The sequence below is a fragment of the Chironomus tepperi genome, unplaced genomic scaffold (genome assembly GCF_022539635.2).
Source record: "Chironomus tepperi strain 1889 unplaced genomic scaffold, CSIRO-AGI_Ctep_v1 contig_356, whole genome shotgun sequence".
NCBI lineage: Eukaryota > Metazoa > Arthropoda > Insecta > Diptera > Chironomidae > Chironomus > Chironomus tepperi.
In genome coordinates, this window is record NW_027226478.1 from 23,436 (window position 1) to 45,410 (window position 21,975).

Below are 21,975 nucleotides of genomic sequence, written 5' to 3' on the forward strand. Positions count from 1 at the left end.
TTTATTTTAATCCTCACTAAACTTAATTAACCTATACCTATGCCTGCAGTACAAACCTACCTTCACTTCCGGTTATATTTGGAACTCCAACTTTTGGTACTCCTGTTGATGGTTGTTGATTAAAAAAAATAAATAAAATAGTTTTAAGCTAGGATTAAATCAAAAAATTGCAGGTAAGAAGACAGAATATGTGGTCCTGCAGGTTAGGATGGATTATAGGGGACAGTTTACAACTGTAGGTCTGTGGATCTAAGATTCGTCTCAGTTCGGTTTTGTTCGTCTTTGTTCGTTTTTATTCGTCTTGATTCGGGTTTGTTCGTCTCAGTTCGGGTTTGTTCGTCTCAGTTCGGGTTTGTTCGTCTCAATTCGAGTTTGTTCGTCTCAGTTCGTTTTTATTCGTCTTTATTCGGGTTTGTTCGTCTCAGTTCGGGTTTGTTCGTCTCAGTTCGGGTTTGTTCGTCTCAATTCGAGTTTGTTCGTCTCAGTTCGTTTTTATTTGTTTTTATTCGGGTTTGTTCGTCTCAGTTCGTCTCAGTTCGTTTTTATTCGTCTTAATTCGGTCACCAATCAACATACAATTACATGCCATTTTATAAAAAATTAATTTTTTATTCAGAATCATTTATAAATGTCAAAAAAAATCGAATATCAGTAAATATAGAATAAGCATTAACATTGCATCCATATTTCTTAGAATAAAGCGAAGATGACACGACGCCACGAAGAAAATGTCGTCCAGCATTAACCACAGTCAATCCACCGCCACTATCACCTGTACATGCGCCAGTACCATTAGCAAAACCACCACAAAATGTTCTATAAGTAGCTATATTGCCCAGATCCGGAAATTTCTTTAAGCAGTCAACAGTTTTTACAATCGGTGTAGTTGCTTTCCTTGGCTCATTTTCATGGGATGCTGACGATTCACTCTTTCCAAATCCAACAATGATTCCATCATTTAATTTTTTTAAATCATTATTTCTTTTTGCCAAACATGCAGGCTGAATATAATGACTAAATTCGACCTCTTGTGCTAGTATCAATACAGCTATGTCCGCATCATATTTTTCTTTTTGTGGATTCCAATCTGCATGGATATAAATTTTATCGACTCCAGAAATCGATCGTCCAACTTCAGCTAGTTTGTTGAGTTGCTGAGCTCCCAAAATAACCGTAATATCCTCCGCAAGCTTCCTAATCAATTCCTTCCCGTAATAGCAGTGAGCAGCTAAAAATAAATGGTTAAGTTGGACTGCACAATGCCGTACCGCATCATGACACATCGAACCATGCTGTACCATGCCATGCCATTAGGCACCATACCATGACACATCATGCCATGGCACACCATGTTATGCAGCACCGTGTCATGATGCAGCACCGTGTCATGATACCATGCCGTGCAAGGTAGGGTGTCCCCAAGTGCACAGAGCCACATATCACCCCACCACCCCTTCCGACTTCTAATACTCACCAGAAACAACCTTTTTATAAGTCACAAGTGTTCCACCGCAAAAATATTTCTCATCATGAAAGATGGCTGCAATCCTAAGATTAATAATGTAATATTATCTGATCATAGTCAAATGCACAACTTCTTACCATGGATGGGTACCGTGAACAATCACCTCTCCATTAACGACATTAGGTATTCCAACTTTTGGTACTCCGCATGGCTGTTGGTTTAAAAATATTGAATATTTATGAAAATTTTTAAGGTTAGACGGAATTTAAATGATTTTGAAAATTCAGGGGCGCTGCTAGAAACTTATTGAGTAAGGGGTGAGTGAGGGTGCGTTGTTATGTAAGGAATTTGGGTATTAGTGGTGGTTTATGGAATTTTTTCAAAAAACCCTAGAAATTAAGGAATATTGGTCAGAAAGATGAGTTCCTTCAGTCAACCCAGGGCAGGAAGGGTCACCGCTTATTCCTGAATATGCCCCTGCATTGTACCATCTATAGACATATATAAGAGCTTTTGAAGGTTCAACCCGTATCCCATCGACCACCCAAATTACCTGGACCAGTTATGGACAACTTGTTAGCCCTGGTCAGTGTTTATGGAAATGTCATGAACCGTATGCCGTGTGTGGTTTCGATCGAGGCTTACCACTAAGGTGTGGTATCACCTCCACAGACCTGGACCCACACCCAACCCCTGTTGTAATAAATACTGTACTTTTATTAGTAGGATTACCTCATTGGAAGCTAGAATTCTTGATCTAGTTTTGATTATTGGTGTCGTTCTTGTGGTTGTTGGTTCAGTTTGTACTAAAAAGATGGAAATCATTTAGCAGAGTTGTTCGATGACTGTCAATGTTATAAACAACTTACCTGGCAGATCATTTCGATTGTTAATAAAGCACGAAGCTAATTTCAATCTAATGTCTGTATTCTCAATTATAGCAGTTCCATCGCAAATATTTCCAGTCATATGGAGTCGAGATATTTTACAATTTTCAATAAATTGTTCATCAATTGATATAATTTGATTTTTTGATAGATCGACAATATCAAGTTGTAGATTTGTTGGAAATGATGCAGCATTTATGACATTTATTTTATTTTCATGAATATAAAGTTGCTTTAAATTATTCAAATTGCTAAAAATTCCGAATGATAATTGAGTGACATCATTACTATTAAGCTTAAGAATCTTTAATTTTCTTAAATTTTTAAATAACATCGAATTAAGAGCTTTTAAATTATTTGATGACAAATGCAATTCTACTAAATTTACAAGATCATTAAAGACATTGCCTGATAATTGATCAATTTTATTGCCTGACAAGTCCAAAATTTGCAATTCTTTTAATCCATTTAGTAGATTTTCAGGCAATGTTGTGATTAAATTGAAGGTTATGTAAAGTTTCAGCAACTTTTTCGTCTCATCCAGCAACATTTCAGGTATTTCCTCAATTTTATTGCTATAAAATTGTAAAATTCTCAAATCCTTACATTGTCTCAGCGAATCAGCCTCAATTGTAGCTATTTCAGTTCGACTCATGTCAATCATTTCCAATTTATTGAATTTATTACAGAATGTGTTTGGGAACGTTGTAAGGTAACTGCGAAATTTCGGTAAAATTTTAATGATGCTGACTTTATCGTCATTCTCATTGCATCCTATAACATTATTAATTCTCAATCCTTTAACATCTAAATCAAGACTGCATTGATATCGTAGATTTTCTTCAGACATTAAGTCATTTTGATATTTTTTAACGTACTCGCATGTGCTGACTGCTGTTCCAACTAAAAATTAATATATACATTAGTGACGAACGACATGTAGACGAAAGGAGACGAAGAGAGACAAAGAGAGACGAAGGGAGACGAAGGGAGACGAAAGGAGACGAAGGGAGACGAAGGGAGACGAAGGGAGACGAAGGGAGACGAAGGGAGACGAAGGGAGACGAAAGGAGACGAAGGGAGACGAAGGGAGACGAAAGGAAGAGACGAAGGAAGACGAAGGAAGACGAAGGAGACGAAGGGAGACGAAAGGAGACGAAAGGGAGACGAAGGACGAAGGGAGACGAAGGAGACGATAAGGAAGACGAGAGGGAACGAAGGAAGACGAAGGGAGACGAAGAGACGAAAGGGAGACGAAGGGAGAGAGGGAGACGAAGGGAGACGAAGGGAGACGAAGGAGACGAAGGGAGAAGGAGACGAAAGGAGACGATGGAAGACGAGGGAGACGAAAGGGAGACGAAGAGACGAAGGAGACGAAGGGAGACGAAGGAGACGAAGGAGGCAGAGGGAGACGAAGGGAGACGAAGGGAGACGAAGGGAGACGAAGGGAGACGAAGGGAGACGAAGGGAGACGAAAGGAGACGATGGAAGACGAAGGGAGACGAAGGGAGACGAAGGAAGACGAAGGGAGACGAAGGGAGACGAAGGGAGACGAAGGGAGGCAGAGGGAGACAAAGGAAGACGAAGGGAGACGAAGGGAGACGAAGGGAGACGAAGGGAGACGAAGGGAGACGAAGGGAGACGAAGGGAGACGAAGGGAGACGAAGGGAGACGAAAGGAGACGAAGGAAGACGAAGGGAGACGAAGGAAGACGAAAGACGAGAGGGAGACGAAAGGAGACGACGAAGGGAGACGAAGGAGACGAAGAGAGGAAAGGGAGACGCGAGGAGACGAAGAGACGAAGGGAGACGAAGGGAGAGGGAGACGAAGGGAGACGAAGGGAGACGAAGGGAGACGAAGAGAGACGAAGGGAGACGAAAGGAGACGAAGGGAGACGAAGGGAGACGAAGGGAGACGAAGGGAGACGAAGGGAGACGAAGGGAGACGAAAGGAGACGAAGGGAGACGAAGAGAGACGAAGGGAGACGAAAGGAGACGAAGGGAGACGAAAGGAGACGAAGGGAGACGAAGGGAGACAAAGGGAGACGAAGGGAGACGAAGAGGGATAAAGGGAGACGAAGAGAGACGAAGGGAGACGAAAGGAGACGAAGGGAGACGAAGGGAGACGAAGGGAGACGAAGGGAGACGAAGGGAGACAAAGGGAGACGAAGGGAGACGAAGGGAGACGAAGGGGGATAAAGGGAGATGGAGGCTTCTGTATGCATCCATGTGTATTAAAACTACTAATATGTATGACTTACGTTCTGATCGAGATGCTGATGTTCTAAAAACAAAGGTAATATCAATAAATTTGTTCAAATACAAAATTTGAATAAAAGAACTTACTCGGAGATATACTGATGATTACTTGATGCTAATCTGGCCATAATCCAATCATAAAACTTGACAACATTTGTAAAAATTGCATAATTATAAACATCGCAGTTATTGTTAGTATAAAGTGATGATGAAACAATTCCACGAAGATAGTAAGTTCCTGAATGTTGAACAAACAGTCCATTACCACTGTCACCTAAACATACACCAGATCCAACTCGATCTCCACCACAAAATGATCGATTACTTGCTATTTTCATTAAAAATTCATTTGTATAGAAGCATTCCTCATTACTAGGCTCAATTGGTATTAAAACAGACTTTAAGACATTTTCACTATTCAGACTTGTTTCACTTTTGCCATATCCAACAGTATATCCATTCCAAACTCTATTTATATATGAATTAGAGTCAATCAAACATATTGGTTGAATAAATTGTGTAAATGGCAAATCATCAACCAATGTCAACATTGCAATATCAGCATCAAATGATTGAGAACTCGGATTCCAATCTCTATGAATATCAATTTTTTCAACTCCAACTGAGACTTTTCCTCTCTCGTGACAAATGCTGAGATTATGAGCGCCAACAACAACGATGATATCACGCGGTACAAGTTCATATTGATGATTTTTTCCAAGAACGCAATGAGCGGCTAGAGATAATTATTAAATACATAAGATTACGGAATTTCCACATCAGGGGAGTAGTCAGGAGTTAGGAAGAGGCGATTAACGATTTAATTCCATATTGATACTCATAATTCATTTATACGCCATTACCCGCAATTATCCGCACTTGCCTGCATTTACCCGTCATTATCCGCACTTGCCCGCCATTACCCGCGCTTGCCTGCATTTATCCACACTTGCCCGCATTTACCCGCCATTACCCGCACTTGCTTGCATTTATCTACACTTGCCCGCCGTTATCCGCAGTTGCCTGCATTTATCCGCACTTGCCCGCATTTATCCGCACTTGCCCGCATTTACCCGCCATTACCCGCACTTGCTTGCATTTATCCGCACTTGCCCGCCGTTATCCGCAGTTGCCTGCATTTACCCGTCATTATCCGCATTTGCTTGCATTTATCCGCACTTGCCCGCCATTACCCGTACTTGCCCGCATTGCTCGCAATTATCCGTCATTACCCGCGCTTGACTGGATTTATCCGCCATTATCCGCTCTTGCATGAAGGGTGGCAGCTCCAAAATCAGAATAGGAATGGTAAGGCTTACAACCTACCATCTTGGTTCCCTTCCCCCTCCTCCCTTATCAATCCAGCCTCATTAAATATACATTAGAAATGAAACACATCATACCTGTTAGGACTTGATTTTTCGATAGTATAGTTCCTCCACAAAAGACTCTTCCATCATTATAGAGTAATGCAGCAGCCCTGAAAATAGATTAAATGTCTTATATAGAAATTATAGCTTCATAATATTTAGCACATTTTTTCATGATAAACTGACTCAGTGCCATCATTTTGCCCGTAATACCATCTGTTGAACTATCTAGAAGAATGCCCCTAGAGTGGCAGTTCCTGAATATGAAATCGACGCCATTTTGTTTTTTGAGGGGCATGCAACTACTCTCAACTTATATTAGTCCTAATTTTAACTTTTTTAGACATGCAGGAGGCACGGAACTATACTAGGTTATATGAACGGGCAAGTAACTATACTAAGTTATATGCAGGGGAGTGAAACTATAGTTAACCATAAGCAAGTGGGCATGTAACTACGCTTTTATATATTCAGGGGGCATGAAACTAAACTAGGTTATGTACAGGGTTCGCTAGAATTTTTGAATGCCCTTTTTTTGAACTATAATAAATTTAGAGGGGGGATAGGGGGTTGACCCCAATTACCCACTTCTGGCAATGCATCTCCCTATATGTTACATTAAACCAAAATATAAAATAATTGAGGATTATCAGATGCTATTTTGCTAAGTACGAGTTTCAATGTAAAATGCGCTTCAATTCATGGTTCACTCGGATATTTTTTACTCGTTTATATTATTATTTTTTAAAATGGCTTACCACGGAAAAGCTCCACGTATAGCATAATTGCCACCTACAATATTTCCTCGTCCTATTTTAACTGTTCCACAACTTTTCTGTGAATAACAATTGTTTTTTTAAATGTAATTAATGAAAAACTTTCAAAAAATTAAACGGTTATTTTAATTTAAATTTATTAAATATATATTAATCACATACACCTGAACTGTAGGCACAAATTTGAGTTGGATATTCCAAAAATTCACAAACAATTAATAAATATAAAAATTTAAATTTTAAATTCATTTTTTATAGGTTTAATCATCCACAATGAACTGATATGAATGAGTAAAATTGAGAATTGTGTAGCTGATTAAGGCTGTCGTATGCTTATTACTCTCTTTGGGTCACTAAGTCAATTATAAGTTCTAAAAAAACCCAAATTTGGACTAGTCCTTATTTCATCACCAACAACATCCATAATTATTGATAAAACAGCACCTGACTGTCCATAACTATCAGTCACAACACATTCATATGTTCCTGCATCTTTATGTCCAACATTATAAATCACCAATAAACCATTGTTGTTGACAGCATTCGATTGTAGTGACTGTCCATTAGCTCGTCTCCAATTTAATTGGAAATTTCCATCAATTTTACATTCAAACTCATGTTTACTGCCAACATTTGCTGTTGTTCTGCTTGGAATCTTTATTGGTATAACTGAACTTAATGATGATGATCCGCTACGTGGTGATTCCCATGGAACATGACCGGTTGATGATGCAGCTGAAAAGTTATTTTAGGGTTAATAAGTTTAAGTATACTTAATAGAGTGTACGTCATTGAGTATACTATTTTGAGTATGCGTCATTAAGTATACTTTTTGGAGTATGCGTCCTTAAGTATACTATTTGGAGTATGCGCCATTAAGTATACTATTTGGAGTATGCGTCATTAAGTATACTATTCGGAGTATACGTTAAGTATACTCTTTGGAGTGTACGCCATTAAGTATACTATTTGAAGTGTACGTTATTAAGTGTACTATTGGGAGCGTGCGTCATTAAGTATACTTTTTGCTAAGTATACTATTTGGAGTATGCATCATTAAGTGTACTCTTTTGAGTATGCGTCATTAAGTATACTTTTTGGAGTGTACGTCATTAAGTATACTATTCGGAGTATGCGTCATTAAGTATACTTTTTGGAGTGTACGTCATTAAGTATACTATTCGGAGTATGCGTCATTAAGTATACTTTTTGGAGTGTGCGTCATTGAGTATACTATTTGGAGTATGCGTCATTAAGTATCCCTAACCAAACAATGGACATCCACACAAGGTAATGCAATCACAATACCATGTAAGTATGCTCATGGTCTATAAGATGATCTAAATGACACATTAAATTAATTCTACTTACATCTAACTGTCAAATAAACATTAATTGCATCTTTTCCAGCTGAATTTGTAGCTTCACAGACATATTTTCCACTATTTCTAAATGAAACATTGGTGATGATCAAAGTATGTCCATTTGCTGCAACATTTGCATCAACAGGTGAAGTCTAAAGATATTTAAATATTTAAAATCCGTTAAAATTATTGTAAAATACTCACACTTGACCAACGAACAGTTGGATTTGGATATCCTTGAGCCTTACATGGAAGTTCAAAGTTAGTTCCTTCAGTTACTTCCATTGGTGAGTGGATTGGAGTAATTGTTGGACTTACACTTGGTGTAGTTGTTGTTGTCCTCACTCTGGGTCTTCTGGATGTTGTAGTTCGAGGCGTTGTCACTGAAATTATGGGGTCGGATTAAGGACTGGTATAGACTGAGTCGGACTAAGGCTTGGTCTGGACTGAATCGGACTAAGGCTTGGTCTGGACTGAGTCGGACTAAGGCTTGGTCTGGACTGAGTCGGACTAAGGCTTGGTCTGGACTGAGTCGGACTGAGGCTTGGTCTGGACTGAGTCGGACTAAGGCTTGGTCTTAACTGAGTCGGACTAAGGATTGGTCTGGACTGAGTCGGACTAAGGTTTGGTCTGGACTGAGTCGGACTGACTAGACTGACCGAAACAGATCTTACCTTGTGTAATTGTTGATCTGTAAATAAATAAATTAAAATTAAATCACTAATCCAGTTAAAGAAATCCTCAATCTTACCCATACATAAATGGTCTATCAATCATATCAATTCTCTCAACAATCCAGGCATTAAACTTGACCACATCCGTAAATATTGCATGATTATTAACATCACATTCAGTGTTTGAATACAATGATGCCGAAACATGTCCTCTCAAATAATGCGTCTGTAAATGTTCAACAAATAATCCATTTCCACTATCACCAACACATACACCAGCACCACCACGACTACCACCACAAAATGTTCGTACACTTGATATCTGCACGAGTGCATCATTTGTATAGAAGCATTCCTCATTGCTATTTGCGATTGGTATTTCGACAGATTTTAAGACATTTGTGTCATTTTCACTTTTTCCAAAGCCTGCTGTGAATCCTTTCTTAATTCTCATCATTTCTGAGTCCGAACTCATTAAACAAATTGGCTGAATGAATCGAGAGAATGCAACGTCATCGGTCAAGGTTAGTACAGAAATATCAGCATCATATGATGCAGACTTTGTGTTCCATTCTCGGTGAATATCAATGCTCTGAACACCGACAGATATTTTTCCTTGTTCATATATTTTGGATAGATTGTGTGCACCAAAGATGACTGTTATGTCACGGGGTAAGAATTCGTGGGTGTCGTCCTTGCCGTGCATACAGTGAGCGGCTAAAATTAAAAAATGATGTGGATTAGTTCAGATTTATTGGATTGGCTCAATATTTAGTCCGACTCAGTCTAGACCAATCCTTAGTCCGACTCAGTCCAGACCAAGCCTTAGTCCGACTTAGTCCAGACCAAGCCTTAGTCCAACTCAGTCAAGACCAATCCTTAGTCCGACTCAGTCAAGACCAATCCCTAGTCCGACTCAGTCAAGACCAATCCTTAGTCCGACTCAGTCCAGACCAAGCCTTAGTCCGACTCAGTCAAGACCAATCCCTAGTCCGACTCAGTCAAGACCAATCCTTAGTCCGACTCAGTCCAGACCAAGCCTTAGTCCGACTCAGTCAAGACCAAGCCTTAGTCCGACTCAGTCCAGACCATGCCTTAGTCCGACTCAGTCAAGACCAATCCCTAGTCCGACTCAGTCAAGACCAAGCCTTAGTCCGACTCAGTCAAGACCAATCCCTAGTCCGACTCAGTCAAGACCAATCCTTAGTCCGACTCAGTCCAGACCAAGCCTTAGTCCGACTCAGTCCAGACTCAATATTATCCATACCTGTCAATACTTTATTTTTGGTCAAAAGTGTTGCACCGCAAAACGGATTTCCTTGATTATTAACAAGTACGGCAACCCTAAATGAGTAGTAAACAAACTCTCAGCTGATCTCTATATTTCTATACACAAAAAACACAATTTACTCACCATGGGAAAGCCCCATGTACTGCGTATTTTCCACCAACAATATTCGGTCGACCGACTAGAACTTTACCGCATGTTTGCTGAAATCTGGATATTTTAGGTAAATTTAAAGATATTTTTGATAAATATAAGCAGGCACAACTTACCATAGAGAATAGAACATATTGTCAATACTGAAATATTAGCAAAATTATCAAAATTAACTTTTGTACATACACCAAAGGCAAATGACCTTCCAAAAATGTCAAATTCCAAAATTCCACACAATAAGATCAAATAAATTTGAAAATTCATTTCTATTAATCTATTGATCTACTCCAATTACAGTACAATCCGTTACTTTACTCATTCACAACTGATAAGCTTATGAGAATGCAAACTGCAATCAAGGCTGATTGATTTACCTCATATTATTCCTCTCTCATATTCTATCCGTGTAGGTAGGTTAGGTATAAGTTAGATCAAGGGGGAGGAACTTACATTTTTATTCATTTAAATACAGGTAGATTCATGTAAATGCAGATAAATATATGCAAGGTTAGGTGTAGGTTAGGTGTAGGTTAGGTGTAGGTTAGGTGTAGGTTAGGTGTAGGTTAGGTGTAGGTTAGGTGTAGGTTAGGTGTAGGTTAGGTGTAGGTTAGGTGTAGGTTAGGTGTAGGTTAGGTGTAGGTTAGGTGTAGGTTAGGTGTAGGTTAGGTGTAGATTAGGTGTAGGTTAGGTGTAGATTAGGTGTACTGAATCCCGAGATCTGTCTCCTTTTAGTTATTAAAATAATAAAATTATTGTAAACTTAATAAAAAATGCACAATAAAAATTGATAATTTCACAAAACTATTCAACTAATCAGTTCAATTTAAATCATCAAACAATGTGGAAGTTCCTTATAAGTCTAGCATTAATCCTTGCATTATCATCGTCAATTGAAGTTCGTCTAGAATGTAAAACAGACATTCGATTTAATGAGGAAATTTACTGTTGGTTGACTAACGTTTTATCATCAGAACATCAAGTCACAGTGACTGAATCAAGCTTTAATGTCACTAATCATCTCCAACATCAACAGCCAATCAACATCATCTTTATTGGAAATGAAAATTATCCAGAATATTTTCCAAAAAATTTAACACAATATTTGACTGGTGTCAGTGGATTTATGTACGATGATACATCATTAAAGTATATCCAACGGAATGACTTTACAGCCTTAGCATCCGATAATCCATTAATTTTACATTTAAGATCCAATGAAATTGAAGTCATTCCATATGATACATTTTATGATTTAATTAATTTACTATATTTGGACATGAGCAGCAACAGAATTAAAAGTTTAGCATCAAATTTATTCATCAATTCCGTTGGACTTCATTCGTTGAGCATCAGTGGTAATGACTTGACTGAACTTCATCATAATTTATTCATTAATTGTCCACAATTTTATGATTTAACGGCTGAATTTAATCAAATTCAGGATATTCATGTGGATTTATTTAGGAATAATTCAAATATGACGTCAATATCAATGATGGACAATAAAATTAGGAATATTAATGTTGACTTTCGGAAACTTAAATTCTTAAAATTTGCTGATTTTAGAAATAATTTTGAATCGTGTGACGTCATTTTTTCGACACTTACGCCTGATGATAAGGATTTTGATGAAGTTGATCAACGAAAGGCAATGACAAATATACCAAAATTTCAGAGGAAAATTGAGAAGGTTTGTAAGGCATAGAACAGTCATCACCTGACCCAACAGCTACATGACGCATTTCAGGATTGTTTTAATTGTTATGTGATTCTACTTAATTAGCCTTGTGAACCAGCTATAAAGTAAATAAAAAGCAAAGTCTTATCAACAGCAATGTTGTTGTTTTTGCATCATTTCTATTTTTACAGAGATTCTCAAACTTTTTTTCTTTTGAATCTAACACTTATTCCGTGTTTTGTTGATCATACCGAGACCAAGACAAAGAATGAGGACCGGAAGAGACCAAGAGAGACTGAGAGAGACCGAGAGAGATCGAGAGAGACAGAGAGAGACCAAGAGAGACCGAGAGAGACCAAGAGAGACCGAGAGAGACCGAGAGAGACACTGAGAGAGACCGAGAGAGACCGAGAGAGACCGAAAGAGACCGAGAGAGACCGAGAGAGACCGAGACAGACCAAGAGAGACCGAGAGAGACACTGAGAGTGACTAAGAGAGACACTGAGAGAGACCAAGAGAGACCGAGACAGACCAAGAGAGACCGAGAGAGACACTGAGAGTGACTAAGAGAGACACTGAGAGAGACCAAGAGAGACCGAGAGAGACAGAGAGAGACAGAGAGAGACAAAGAGAGACCGAGAGAGACCAAGAGAGACACTGAGAGATCCAGAGAGACCAAGAGAGACCGAGACAGACTAAGAGAGACCGAGAGAGACACTGAGAGTGACTAAGAGAGGCCGAGAGAGACACTGAGAGAAACTGAGAGAGACACTGAGAGAGACCAAGAGAGACCAAGAGAGACCGAGAGAGACGCTGAGAGAGACCGAGATAGACCGAGAGAGACCGAGAGAGACCGAGAGAGACCGAGAGAGACCGAGAGAGACCGAGAGAGACCGAGAGAGACCGAGAGAGACCAAGAGAGACTGAGAGAGACCGAGAGAGACCGAGAGAGACAAAGAGAGACACTGAGAGAGACCGAGAGAGACTAAGAGAGGCCGAGAGAGACACTGAGAGAAACTGAGAGAGACACTGAGAGAGACCAAGAGAGACCAAGAGAGACCGAGAGAGACCGAGAGAGACCGAGAAAGAGCGACCGAGGACCGACCCAAGGCATCGAGATCAACAAGTTGAGAACAACTTTATTTTAATTAATGAAATAAAAAATTTTAATCAGCATAAAGTGTCACAACAGCTGATCAACTATATAATATTTATATACATCCAATCGTAAACAACAGCACAGCAAATTATTATTCAAACTTTACTCAATTCCTATTCAGTCTACATCAGTTCTCGTCAAAATGTGGAAGTTACTAATAATCCTCACTGTGTTCCTACAATTATCAGCAGCCATACAAGAAGTATCACTCAAATGTGAATCAACAGACAATCCCGAAGCAGAACAAATTGAGTATATCGCATGCTCAATAGATAATGTGACATCATCAACTGATCAAGTAACTGTGACATCAATAAATGTAAGCATCGAGTCATTAATGCTGTTAAATTTAACAATTTATGTCGACATTGTTGGAAATCCAAATTATCCTGAACATTTTCCAATAAATTTGGATAAAATTATTAACGGAACTGGCGGATTAACCTACAAAAATACTCCATTAAAGTACATAAGTCGTAATAATTTTAAAAATTTTGGATCAAATCTGTTCCTGATTATACTTGAAGATAATAAAATTGAGGACATTCCATATGATACATTTTACGATTTACCAGACTTGACATATTTAGACCTAAGACATAACATGCTGACAACATTACCATCAAATTTATTCTCACATGCTTCAAATTTTAATACTTTAATCATCGAGTCTAATCAGCTTGTTGACTTACATCCTGATTTATTTATAAATTGTCCAAACTTTTATGTCCTTTATGCTGAATTTAATAAAATTGAAAAATTTCATGTTGATTTATTTAAAAATAATCCAAATATGACAGTCATATCAATGAGACATAATAAAATCAGGAATATACCAATTGACTTTACAAGATTTAAGCTATTGGATGTTGCTGACTTTACACATAATTATGGAACATGTGATACAATGTACTTTAGTTTTAAGCCATATGATGAATATTATAATGATGTGGAACAGATGAAATGGATTAAAAATTTATCAGAATTCCAGATGATGATTGAGGATGTTTGTAGACAATAGATGGGTAGCTGTGGTTGTTAACCTTGACTTAAATCGCAAACGACACATGGTCATGATTATCAATTTAATAATAAAATTTAATTAATTATTGTTGTGATTATAAAAATAAATAAATATGTGAATAAGTCATTGTCCTATGTGAATTAAGCATTTGATTATTTTACAGAATCTTCAGGTCAGAGTCAAGTCGGTCGGATTTGATGATATTCTCAGGTCAGAGTCAAGTCGGTCGGATTTGATGATACTCTCAGGCCAGAGTCAAGTCGGTCGGATTTGATGATACTCTCAGGCCAGAGTCAAGTCAGTGGAATAATGATATTCTCAGGTCAGAGTCAAGTCTGTCGGATTTGATGATATTCTCAGGTCAGAGTCAAGTCAGTGGAATAATGACGACAGAATGTTTGCTTGACATTTGAACTTGATTATTCCGAGATTTGGCATCAATTGTGCTTGTATGTGCTGACTAATTTCATCATTTAACTATATGTGCGCATGAAACATTTTAATGAGAATTTCTTATCAGAAATGTTTTTGTGACTTTTGTCGTTGGATTATCTTTTTCCACAGAAATTCAGACGTGACCATATGTCCAGCATCCAACTGCGAATTAAGTGACTCTCTGAGAATTTATATAAAAAATACACAAATACTTTTAAATAACTAATCATATAAAAATTGCAGCTTAACTCTGCTTTTCAAATCATTTTCTGTCCAACTTTTGACTTTAAAGGAACTAAAAATTATTTCTTGTGCATTTCAATTTTGTGAAAAAGTTTAAAAAAAGTTAAAAAAATGTTGAAAGTTATTTTGTAAGTTGAAAAAATTAAATTAAAAAATTGTCAAATAATTAAAATTATTTTTTTTTGTGTCTTGTCATTTCCTCGTCTAGCGTTGCTTTGTGTCTCATCGCAGCATTCTGTGGATCATCGACATCGACCAATATTGAATGTGATTATGGAATTGCGTACTTTTATGTTGTGGGTAAAATCTATCGCTGCACAGTCAACAATAATCTAAACATCATATCTGAAGAATCAGCACAAATCAGCGGAATTAGTGGAACACACGTGAATAGTTCATATAGCAACGATGATGTTCTTGGCTTTCGTGCTGAAAGGAAAATAATCGAAGTATTCCCAAAAGGTTTGCATAAAATATTTAAAAATATTAAAGTGATTTGGATTTCAAGTTGTGAATTAAAGGAAATTCATCAGTCCGATTTGAAAGCATTTCCTCATTTAGTTTATTTTTATTTGTATAGCAACAAAATTGAAATTATAGAAGAGGGATTATTTGATTTTAATCCTAATTTAGAAGCTGTAGGATTTGAAGAACCTAATATAATTCACATAGATCCAAATGTATTTGATAATTTGAGCAAATTAAGATATTTTTGGTTCCGTCCAGTTCCTTGTATTGCTCAGTTTATTTACGATTCTAAAGAGAAAGTTCAGTCAGTCTTAAAAATTGTCAAGTCAAAATGCACAAGTGCTGACTTTTTGTCACTCGACACTCAGCTTAAGAACCTTGAAAGTGAGTCCAAAACTTTAAATTCTGAAGCTTTTAGTGCCAAACTTGAAAGCTTTGAAAAATCCTTTCAAAATTCAAAATTCTTTAAAATTCGTTATTTAAAGTCTAAATTTGAAATTCTTAAGAATGAAAAATGCTCAAATTGTAAACAGTTGAGAAAAATCGAGTCAATTGACACGAAACTTACTGTGGTCAGTAAAACTGTTGATGATGGTCAAAAGAAAATTAATGAATATTTTGAGGATGTAAAGTCATCACAATGTGGACTAAAAAGTCCTTTTATTGACCTTAAGTCCTCACAAGATTCTATCCAGACATCATTAAACAGTTTAAAGCTTACAACTGACGGTCAAGGAACCAAACTAGATCATATCCAAAAATACCAAAATCAACTAATTTCCTTACATGCTCCTCTAAGTACATCCATTAATAATATTGTTGCTAAACTTGATAAACTGACTGACAAGTTCACGTCACTGACTGACAAATTTACGTCACTGACTGACAAGGTTGAGAGCCTTGAGAGCATTGAACCACATTTAATAGAATTTGAGGGTAAAATGGATGACAAGTTTGTTCGAATTGAGAAAGAATTGAGCAATAAGCTTCACAGAATGTCGTTAAGTTTTGATGAAAAATTTAAAGGAATTGAGACGCGATTGGTGAAAAAAATTGAAAAAATTTTAGAGGATAAATTGGCAAATGTGTTGCAATTTTTTTAATTGTTAAAAACTAAAAATAAAGCACAAAAAAAAAATATAAAAATTGATGTTTTATTCTAAAATGCGCCTTTATTTCAGTTACCCATGTGTCTTTCCTACTTGTCGTTATCGCATTTTTGCTATTTAAATTTTTTCAATTTTTAAAAACCAAAAATATACCAAAATATACAAAAATGCGCCTTTATTTCAGTTATCCATGTGTCTTTTCTACTTACCGTCATCACATTTTTGCTTTTAAAATTTTTACAATTGTTAAAAACCAAAAATATACCAAAAAATACAAAAATGCGCCTTTGTTTCAGTTACCCATGTGTCTTTACTACTTGCTGTCATCACATTTTTGCTATTTAAACTTTTTTAATTGTTAAAAACCAAAAAAATGTCAAAAAATACAAAAATGCGCCTTTATTTCAGTTATCCATGTGTCTTTTCTACTTACCGTCATCACATTTTTGCTTTTAAAATTTTTACAATTGTTAAAAACCAAAAATATACCAAAAAATACAAATATGCGCCTTTGTTTCAGTTACCCATGTGTCTTTACTACTTGCTGTCATCACATTTTTGCTATTTAAACTTTTTTAATTGTTAAAAACCAAAAAAATTTCAAAAAATACAAAAATGCGCCTTTGTTTCAGTTACCCATGTGACTTTCTTACTTGTCGTCATCACATTTTTGCTATTTAAATTTTTTCAATTTTTAAAAACCAAAAATATACCAAAATATACAAAAATGCGCCTTTATTTCAGTTATCCATGTGTCTTTCCTACTTGCCGTCATCACATTTTCGCTTTTAAAATTTTTTCAATTGTTAAAAACCAAAAATATACCAAAAAATACAAAAATGCGCCTTTATTTCAGTTATCCATGTGTCTTTTCTACTTACCGTCATCACATTTTTGCTTTTAAAATTTTTACAATTGTTAAAAACCAAAAATATACCAAAAAATACAAAAATGCGCCTTTGTTTCAGTTACCCATGTGTCTTTACTACTTGCTGTCATCACATTTTTGCTATTTAAATTTTTTCAATTGTTAAAAACCAAAAATAAACCAAAAAACACAAAAATGCGCCTTTATTTCAGTTACCCATGTGACTTTCTTACTTGTCGTTATCACATTTTTGCTATTTAAATTTTTTCAATTGTTAAAAACCAAAATAATGTCAAAAAATACAAAAATGCGTCTTTATTTCAGTTACCCATGTGACTTTCTTACTTGTCGTTATCAAATTTTTGCTATTTAAATTTTTTCAATTTTTAAAAACCAAAAAAATGTCAAAAAATACAAAAATGCGCCTTTATTTCAGTTACCCATGTGACTTTCTTACTTGTTCTTACTCTCATTTACATTCCAGCATGCATGCGAATTATTACGCAGAGAGAATGATGACGTAAAGCATTAAAACATTCAACATTCAACATTCAAACATGCTCGTTGACATTTTATGCTCATCTGCTCAGTTCCACATCAGACCCTGAACAGCACAGACATTGTCACTGACTTTACCAGCAATAAAATGCGAATTAATTTATGACGAAATTTTTGGAGCATTTTTAATTAATTTTATTAGCTTTTAATTATGACAAATGCGAGTCATTGAAAAGTATTTTGTCCTTTTTTGTGGTCAATTATTTTAATTGATGTGCAGTTGTAGTTGCGATTCTGGTGGGAGTGAATGTTGCCTAATTATTAGGGGAATTTATGATGAATTGGTTCACAATTTTTGAATTTTTAATGGATTTTGAGGTTCGAATTACAATATTTGAGGTTAAATTGCTGAATTTTGAGGTTATTTGCCAACTTTGAGGTTACGATTCCAACTTTGAGGTTAAGTTGCTAAATTTGAAGGTTAAGTTGCCAAATTTTGAGGATAAATTGCCAAAATTTGAGGTTAAGTTTCTCAATTTTGAGGTTATGTTGCCAAATTTTGAGGTTAAGTTGCCCAATTTCGAGATTAAGTTCCTGAATTTCAAGGTTAAATTGCCCAATTTTGAGGTTAAGTTGCTAAATTTTGAGGTTAAGTTGCTAAATTTTGAGGTTAAGTTGCCCAATTTTGAGGTTAAGATTCTAATTTTGAGGTTAAGTTGCCAAATTTTGAGGTTAAGTTGCCCAATTCTGAGGTTAAATTGCTGAATTTTGAGGTTAGGTTGCCAAATTTTGAGGTTAAGTTGCTAAATTTTGAGGTTAAGTTGCCCAATTTTGAGGTTTTTATTCTAATTTTGAGGTTAAGTTGCCAAATTTTGAGGTTAAGTTGCCCAATTTTGAGGTTAAATTGCTGAATTTTGAGGTTAAGTTGCCAAATTTTGAGGTTAAGTTGCCCAATTTTGAGGTTAAGTTGCCCAATTTCGAGATTAAGTTCCTGAATTTCGAGGTTAAGTTGCTAAATTTTGAGGTTAAGTTGCCAAATTTTGAGGTTAAGTTGCCCAATTTCGAGATTAAGTTCCTGAATTTCGAGGTTAAGTTGCTAAATTTTGAGGTTAAGTTGCCAAATTTTGAGGTTAAATTGCCCAATTTTGAGGTTAAGTTCCTGAATTTTGAGGTTACATAATTAATTAAATATTTCATCAAGTCCAACGTTTAAACAAATTAAATATAATTCCATACAAATCTTAATCACATGATCTCAGTTTAAAACTTTCCATCTCACAGAATCCCATATAACATCCCATCCGAACTCTATATTTCCACCTCAGTACTTAAATTCTCATTCATCTCAACCATCGGAGACATTACAAAAGGACCTCAATAAAAAAAAGTAAGCATTTAATTCCATTTTCTATGAAAATTATCATTCGTACATAAATACGTGTTCATGTAATCTTATTAACATAATACAAGATAAATACAGACAGATCATTTACATAAACCCTCCCCCCCTCCCCCACCACCTTATTCATATGCCATTGCCTGCTATTCTCATTATCAGCATGCCTTACTCTCTATCCCATTGTTTGAATCTAATTGTTTGCAATGAAAAGTCAATAATGTAAATTGTGGCCTTTTTTGAAATTTTCTTCTGTGCATTAATGTTATCATAATTTGTAATCATCGTGTCTGCATAAGTGGTGGTTTTGGATGGGATTTTTGGGGATTTGACGACTTCCAGGTGGATATGGGATGAGTTGTTGGTGTAAATGAGGAACTTTGAAGCTGAGATGACTTTTGAGGTTAGTTTTGTCATTTTTAGGTTAGAATTCTACTTTTTGGATAATATTTTGGAGATTTGATGACTTCCAGGTGGATATGGGATGAGTTGTTGGTGCAAATGAGGAACTTTGCAGCTTATGTGACTTTTTGAGGTTAGGTTTGTCATTTTTAGGTTAGAATTCCATTTTTTGGATAGAATTTTTGGGGATTTGATGACTTCCAGGTGGATATGGGATGAGTTGTTGGTGCAAATGAGGAACTTTGAAGCTTAGATGACTTTTTGAGGTTAGGTTTGTCATTTTTAGGTTAGAATTCTACTTTTTGGATAATATTTTGGAGATTTGATGACTTCCAGGTGGATATGGGATGAGTTGTTGGTGCAAATGAGGAACTTTGCAGCTTATGTGACTTTTTGAGGTTAGGTTGGTCATTTTTTAGGTTAGAATTCTATTTTTTGGGAGTTTGCTGACTTCCAGGTGGAAGAGTTAGGGTTATGATTAACATTTCGAAGTTATGTTGGTCATTTCGAGGTTATGTTGGTCATTTTGAGGTTATGGTTATTTTTTTAAGACTAAATTTACTTAAAATCACATAAAAAGCCAAACATTACTCAATAATTCATCATAAAAATCCTTTAATACCGCTCCTAAACCACTAATATCAAGTACATGTTCACATACACATAATAATGCATGAACACATGGGATTAATAAAGATTTGTTTGCATTAGCGATACTCGAAGTTTACATGGAAATTATAAAATGGAATTTTGCTGTACAGCACAAAAAAAATATTTTAATTTAATTTCTGAAAAAGTTTATTCTATCGAGTCAGTATAATATCAGTGGATTACGTCATGCTCAACGGCAATGCAATTCAAGCATTGAGATTAAAATTTAAAAAAGCACTCAACGTGATTCCAATGAACGTACGAGATGGGGTGTAAGTGAACTATATGAATTGGGGATTTATGACCAAGAACAAGCAAGTCGTTGAATTTTGTTGTGGATTGGCTTGTTCTTAAGCTTATTTCAAGTGAAAATTACTTTGTTTGTAGATTGAATTATTGGCAGATTTTGGATTTATGGACTTATTTATGGGGTGTTGGATTTACTTTATTTCAGAGTTGAAATTTAGTTAAAGCTGTTTATTAACTTCCAGGTGGATATGAGGGTTTACTGACTTCCAGGTGGATTTGGAGGTTTTGACTTCCAGGTGGATATGAGAGTTTATTGACTTCCAGGTGAGAGTTTATTGACTTCCAGGTGGATGTGGGAATTTATGGACTTTAATTTGGATATAGAGGTTTATCGACTTCCAGGTGGATATGGGAGTTTATTGACTTCCAGGTGGATGTGGGAGTTTATTGACTTCCAGGTGGATATGGAAGTTTGTTGACTTCCAGGTGGATATGAGAGTTTATTGACTTCCAGGTGGATATGAGGATTTACTGACTTCCAGGTGGATATGAGGGTTTATTGACTTCCAGGTGGATATGAGACTTTATTGACTTCCAGGTGGATATTGAGGTTTATTGACTTCCAGGTGGATATGAGAGTTTATTGACTTCCAGGTGGATATGAGGATTTACTGACTTCCAGGTGGATATGAGGGTTTATTGACTTCCAGGTGGATATGAGACTTTATTGACTTCCAGGTGGATATTGAGGTTTATTGACTTCCAGGTGGATATGGGAGTTTATTGACTTCCAGGTGCATATGGAAGTTTATTGACTTCCAGGTGGATATGGGAGTTTATTGACTTCCAGGTGGATATTGAGGTTTATTGACTTCCAGGTGGATATGGAAGTTTATTGACTTCCAGGTGGATATGGGAGTTTATTGACTTCCAGGTGGATATGGGAGTTTATTGACTTCCAGGTGGATATGGGAGTTTATTGACTTCCAGGTGGATATGGTAGTTTATTGACTTCCAGTGGATATTGAGGTTTATTGACTTCCAGGTGGATATTGAGGTTTATTGACTTCCAGGTGGATATTGAGGTTTATTGACTTTCAGGTGGATATTGAGACTTCCAGGTGGATATGGGAGTTTACTGACTTCCTGGTGGATATGGGAGTTTATTGACTTCAAGGTGGATATGGAAGTAAGTTGACCCCCACCACCATCTCCTTCCAGGCCTACATTATATAAATTCAAAATAATTCAACAAGATATCCCAGAAAAAAGCAAATATTTCCAAATCCTTTAAAAACTTACTCATCAGCTTAACAATAAAACTCAAACAAAATACACCCAAAAAAAAAAAGTCCTCGAACAAAATTTATTCAATCACAATCGATTGCCATCCCTCCACCCAACATTCAATTCCACTTTACCTTTCTCAACCATTGACAAAAATCGAATGTAAATTCTTTCGAGAAAATTTACTGAATCGAATTTTATTCAAGTTGAGTTTTTTTTTTGTGGTTGAATCGAAAATGGAATTAGTAAAAGTTTATTCACATTTTTGTTGGT

The 21,975-nt window shown here is 36.3% G+C and overlaps 4 protein-coding genes and 1 long non-coding RNA gene across 5 annotated transcripts; 2 read left to right on the top strand and 3 right to left on the bottom strand.

Annotated features, from left to right (window-relative positions):
* Nucleotides 1-590: 590 nt before the first annotated feature.
* LOC139094792 (serine protease gd-like) lies at nt 591-2,632 on the bottom strand. The gene is made up of 5 exons (XM_070645970.1): nt 2,335-2,632; nt 2,198-2,271; nt 1,603-1,676; nt 1,475-1,548; nt 591-1,228 (listed from the first exon to the last, which is right to left on the bottom strand). Exons 1-5 carry the CDS (start codon nt 2,432-2,434, stop codon nt 609-611), a joined length of 942 nt encoding a protein of 313 aa, XP_070502071.1. The 5' UTR covers nt 2,435-2,632; the 3' UTR covers nt 591-608.
* On the bottom strand, nt 2,568-7,103 carry LOC139094794 (CLIP domain-containing serine protease B4-like). Its single transcript, XM_070645971.1, has 7 exons — nt 6,919-7,103; nt 6,739-6,815; nt 6,014-6,090; nt 4,698-5,346; nt 4,613-4,635; nt 2,641-3,255; nt 2,568-2,584 (listed from the first exon to the last, which is right to left on the bottom strand). Exons 1-7 carry the CDS (start codon nt 7,003-7,005, stop codon nt 2,568-2,570), a joined length of 1,545 nt encoding a protein of 514 aa, XP_070502072.1. The 5' UTR covers nt 7,006-7,103.
* On the bottom strand, nt 6,986-10,614 carry LOC139094795 (transmembrane protease serine 9-like). The gene is made up of 8 exons (XM_070645972.1): nt 10,610-10,614; nt 10,209-10,292; nt 10,062-10,138; nt 8,872-9,511; nt 8,795-8,811; nt 8,325-8,503; nt 8,128-8,272; nt 6,986-7,491 (listed from the first exon to the last, which is right to left on the bottom strand). Exons 1-8 carry the CDS (start codon nt 10,612-10,614, stop codon nt 7,115-7,117), a joined length of 1,524 nt encoding a protein of 507 aa, XP_070502073.1. The 3' UTR covers nt 6,986-7,114.
* Nucleotides 10,615-13,148: 2,534 nt separating this feature from the next.
* On the top strand, nt 13,149-14,232 carry LOC139094793 (uncharacterized). Its single transcript, XR_011544796.1, has 2 exons — nt 13,149-13,391; nt 14,056-14,232. It is a non-coding gene; the product is annotated as an uncharacterized lncRNA (long non-coding RNA).
* A 549-nt stretch (nt 14,233-14,781) lies between these two features.
* Nucleotides 14,782-16,388, top strand: LOC139094790 (putative leucine-rich repeat-containing protein DDB_G0290503). The gene is made up of 2 exons (XM_070645968.1): nt 14,782-14,902; nt 14,983-16,388. Exons 1-2 carry the CDS (start codon nt 14,886-14,888, stop codon nt 16,343-16,345), a joined length of 1,380 nt encoding a protein of 459 aa, XP_070502069.1. The 5' UTR covers nt 14,782-14,885; the 3' UTR covers nt 16,346-16,388.
* The last annotated feature ends 5,587 nt before the right edge of the window (nt 16,389-21,975 follow it).

Coding starts and splice junctions, on each gene's coding strand:
- LOC139094792 (XM_070645970.1), bottom strand. CDS start 2,434: ATGACTGGAAATATTTGCGATGGAACTGCTATAATTGAGAATACAGAC. Junction 1,677..2,197: donor GAATTCTAGCTTCCAATGAG/GTAATCCTACTA, acceptor TTAAACCAACAG/CCATGCGGAGTACCAAAAGT. Junction 1,229..1,474: donor TTATAAAAAGGTTGTTTCTG/GTGAGTATTAGA, acceptor ATTTATTTTTAG/CTGCTCACTGCTATTACGGG.
- LOC139094794 (XM_070645971.1), bottom strand. CDS start 7,005: ATGAATTTAAAATTTAAATTTTTATATTTATTAATTGTTTGTGAATTT. Junction 6,816..6,918: donor TTTGTGCCTACAGTTCAGGT/GTATGTGATTAA, acceptor TGTTATTCACAG/AAAAGTTGTGGAACAGTTAA. Junction 4,636..4,697: donor AATCATCAGTATATCTCCGA/GTAAGTTCTTTT, acceptor CTTTGTTTTTAG/AACATCAGCATCTCGATCAG.
- LOC139094795 (XM_070645972.1), bottom strand. Junction 10,139..10,208: donor GTACATGGGGCTTTCCCATG/GTGAGTAAATTG, acceptor CTACTCATTTAG/GGTTGCCGTACTTGTTAATA. Junction 7,492..8,127: donor TGTTTATTTGACAGTTAGAT/GTAAGTAGAATT, acceptor ATAACTTTTCAG/CTGCATCATCAACCGGTCAT.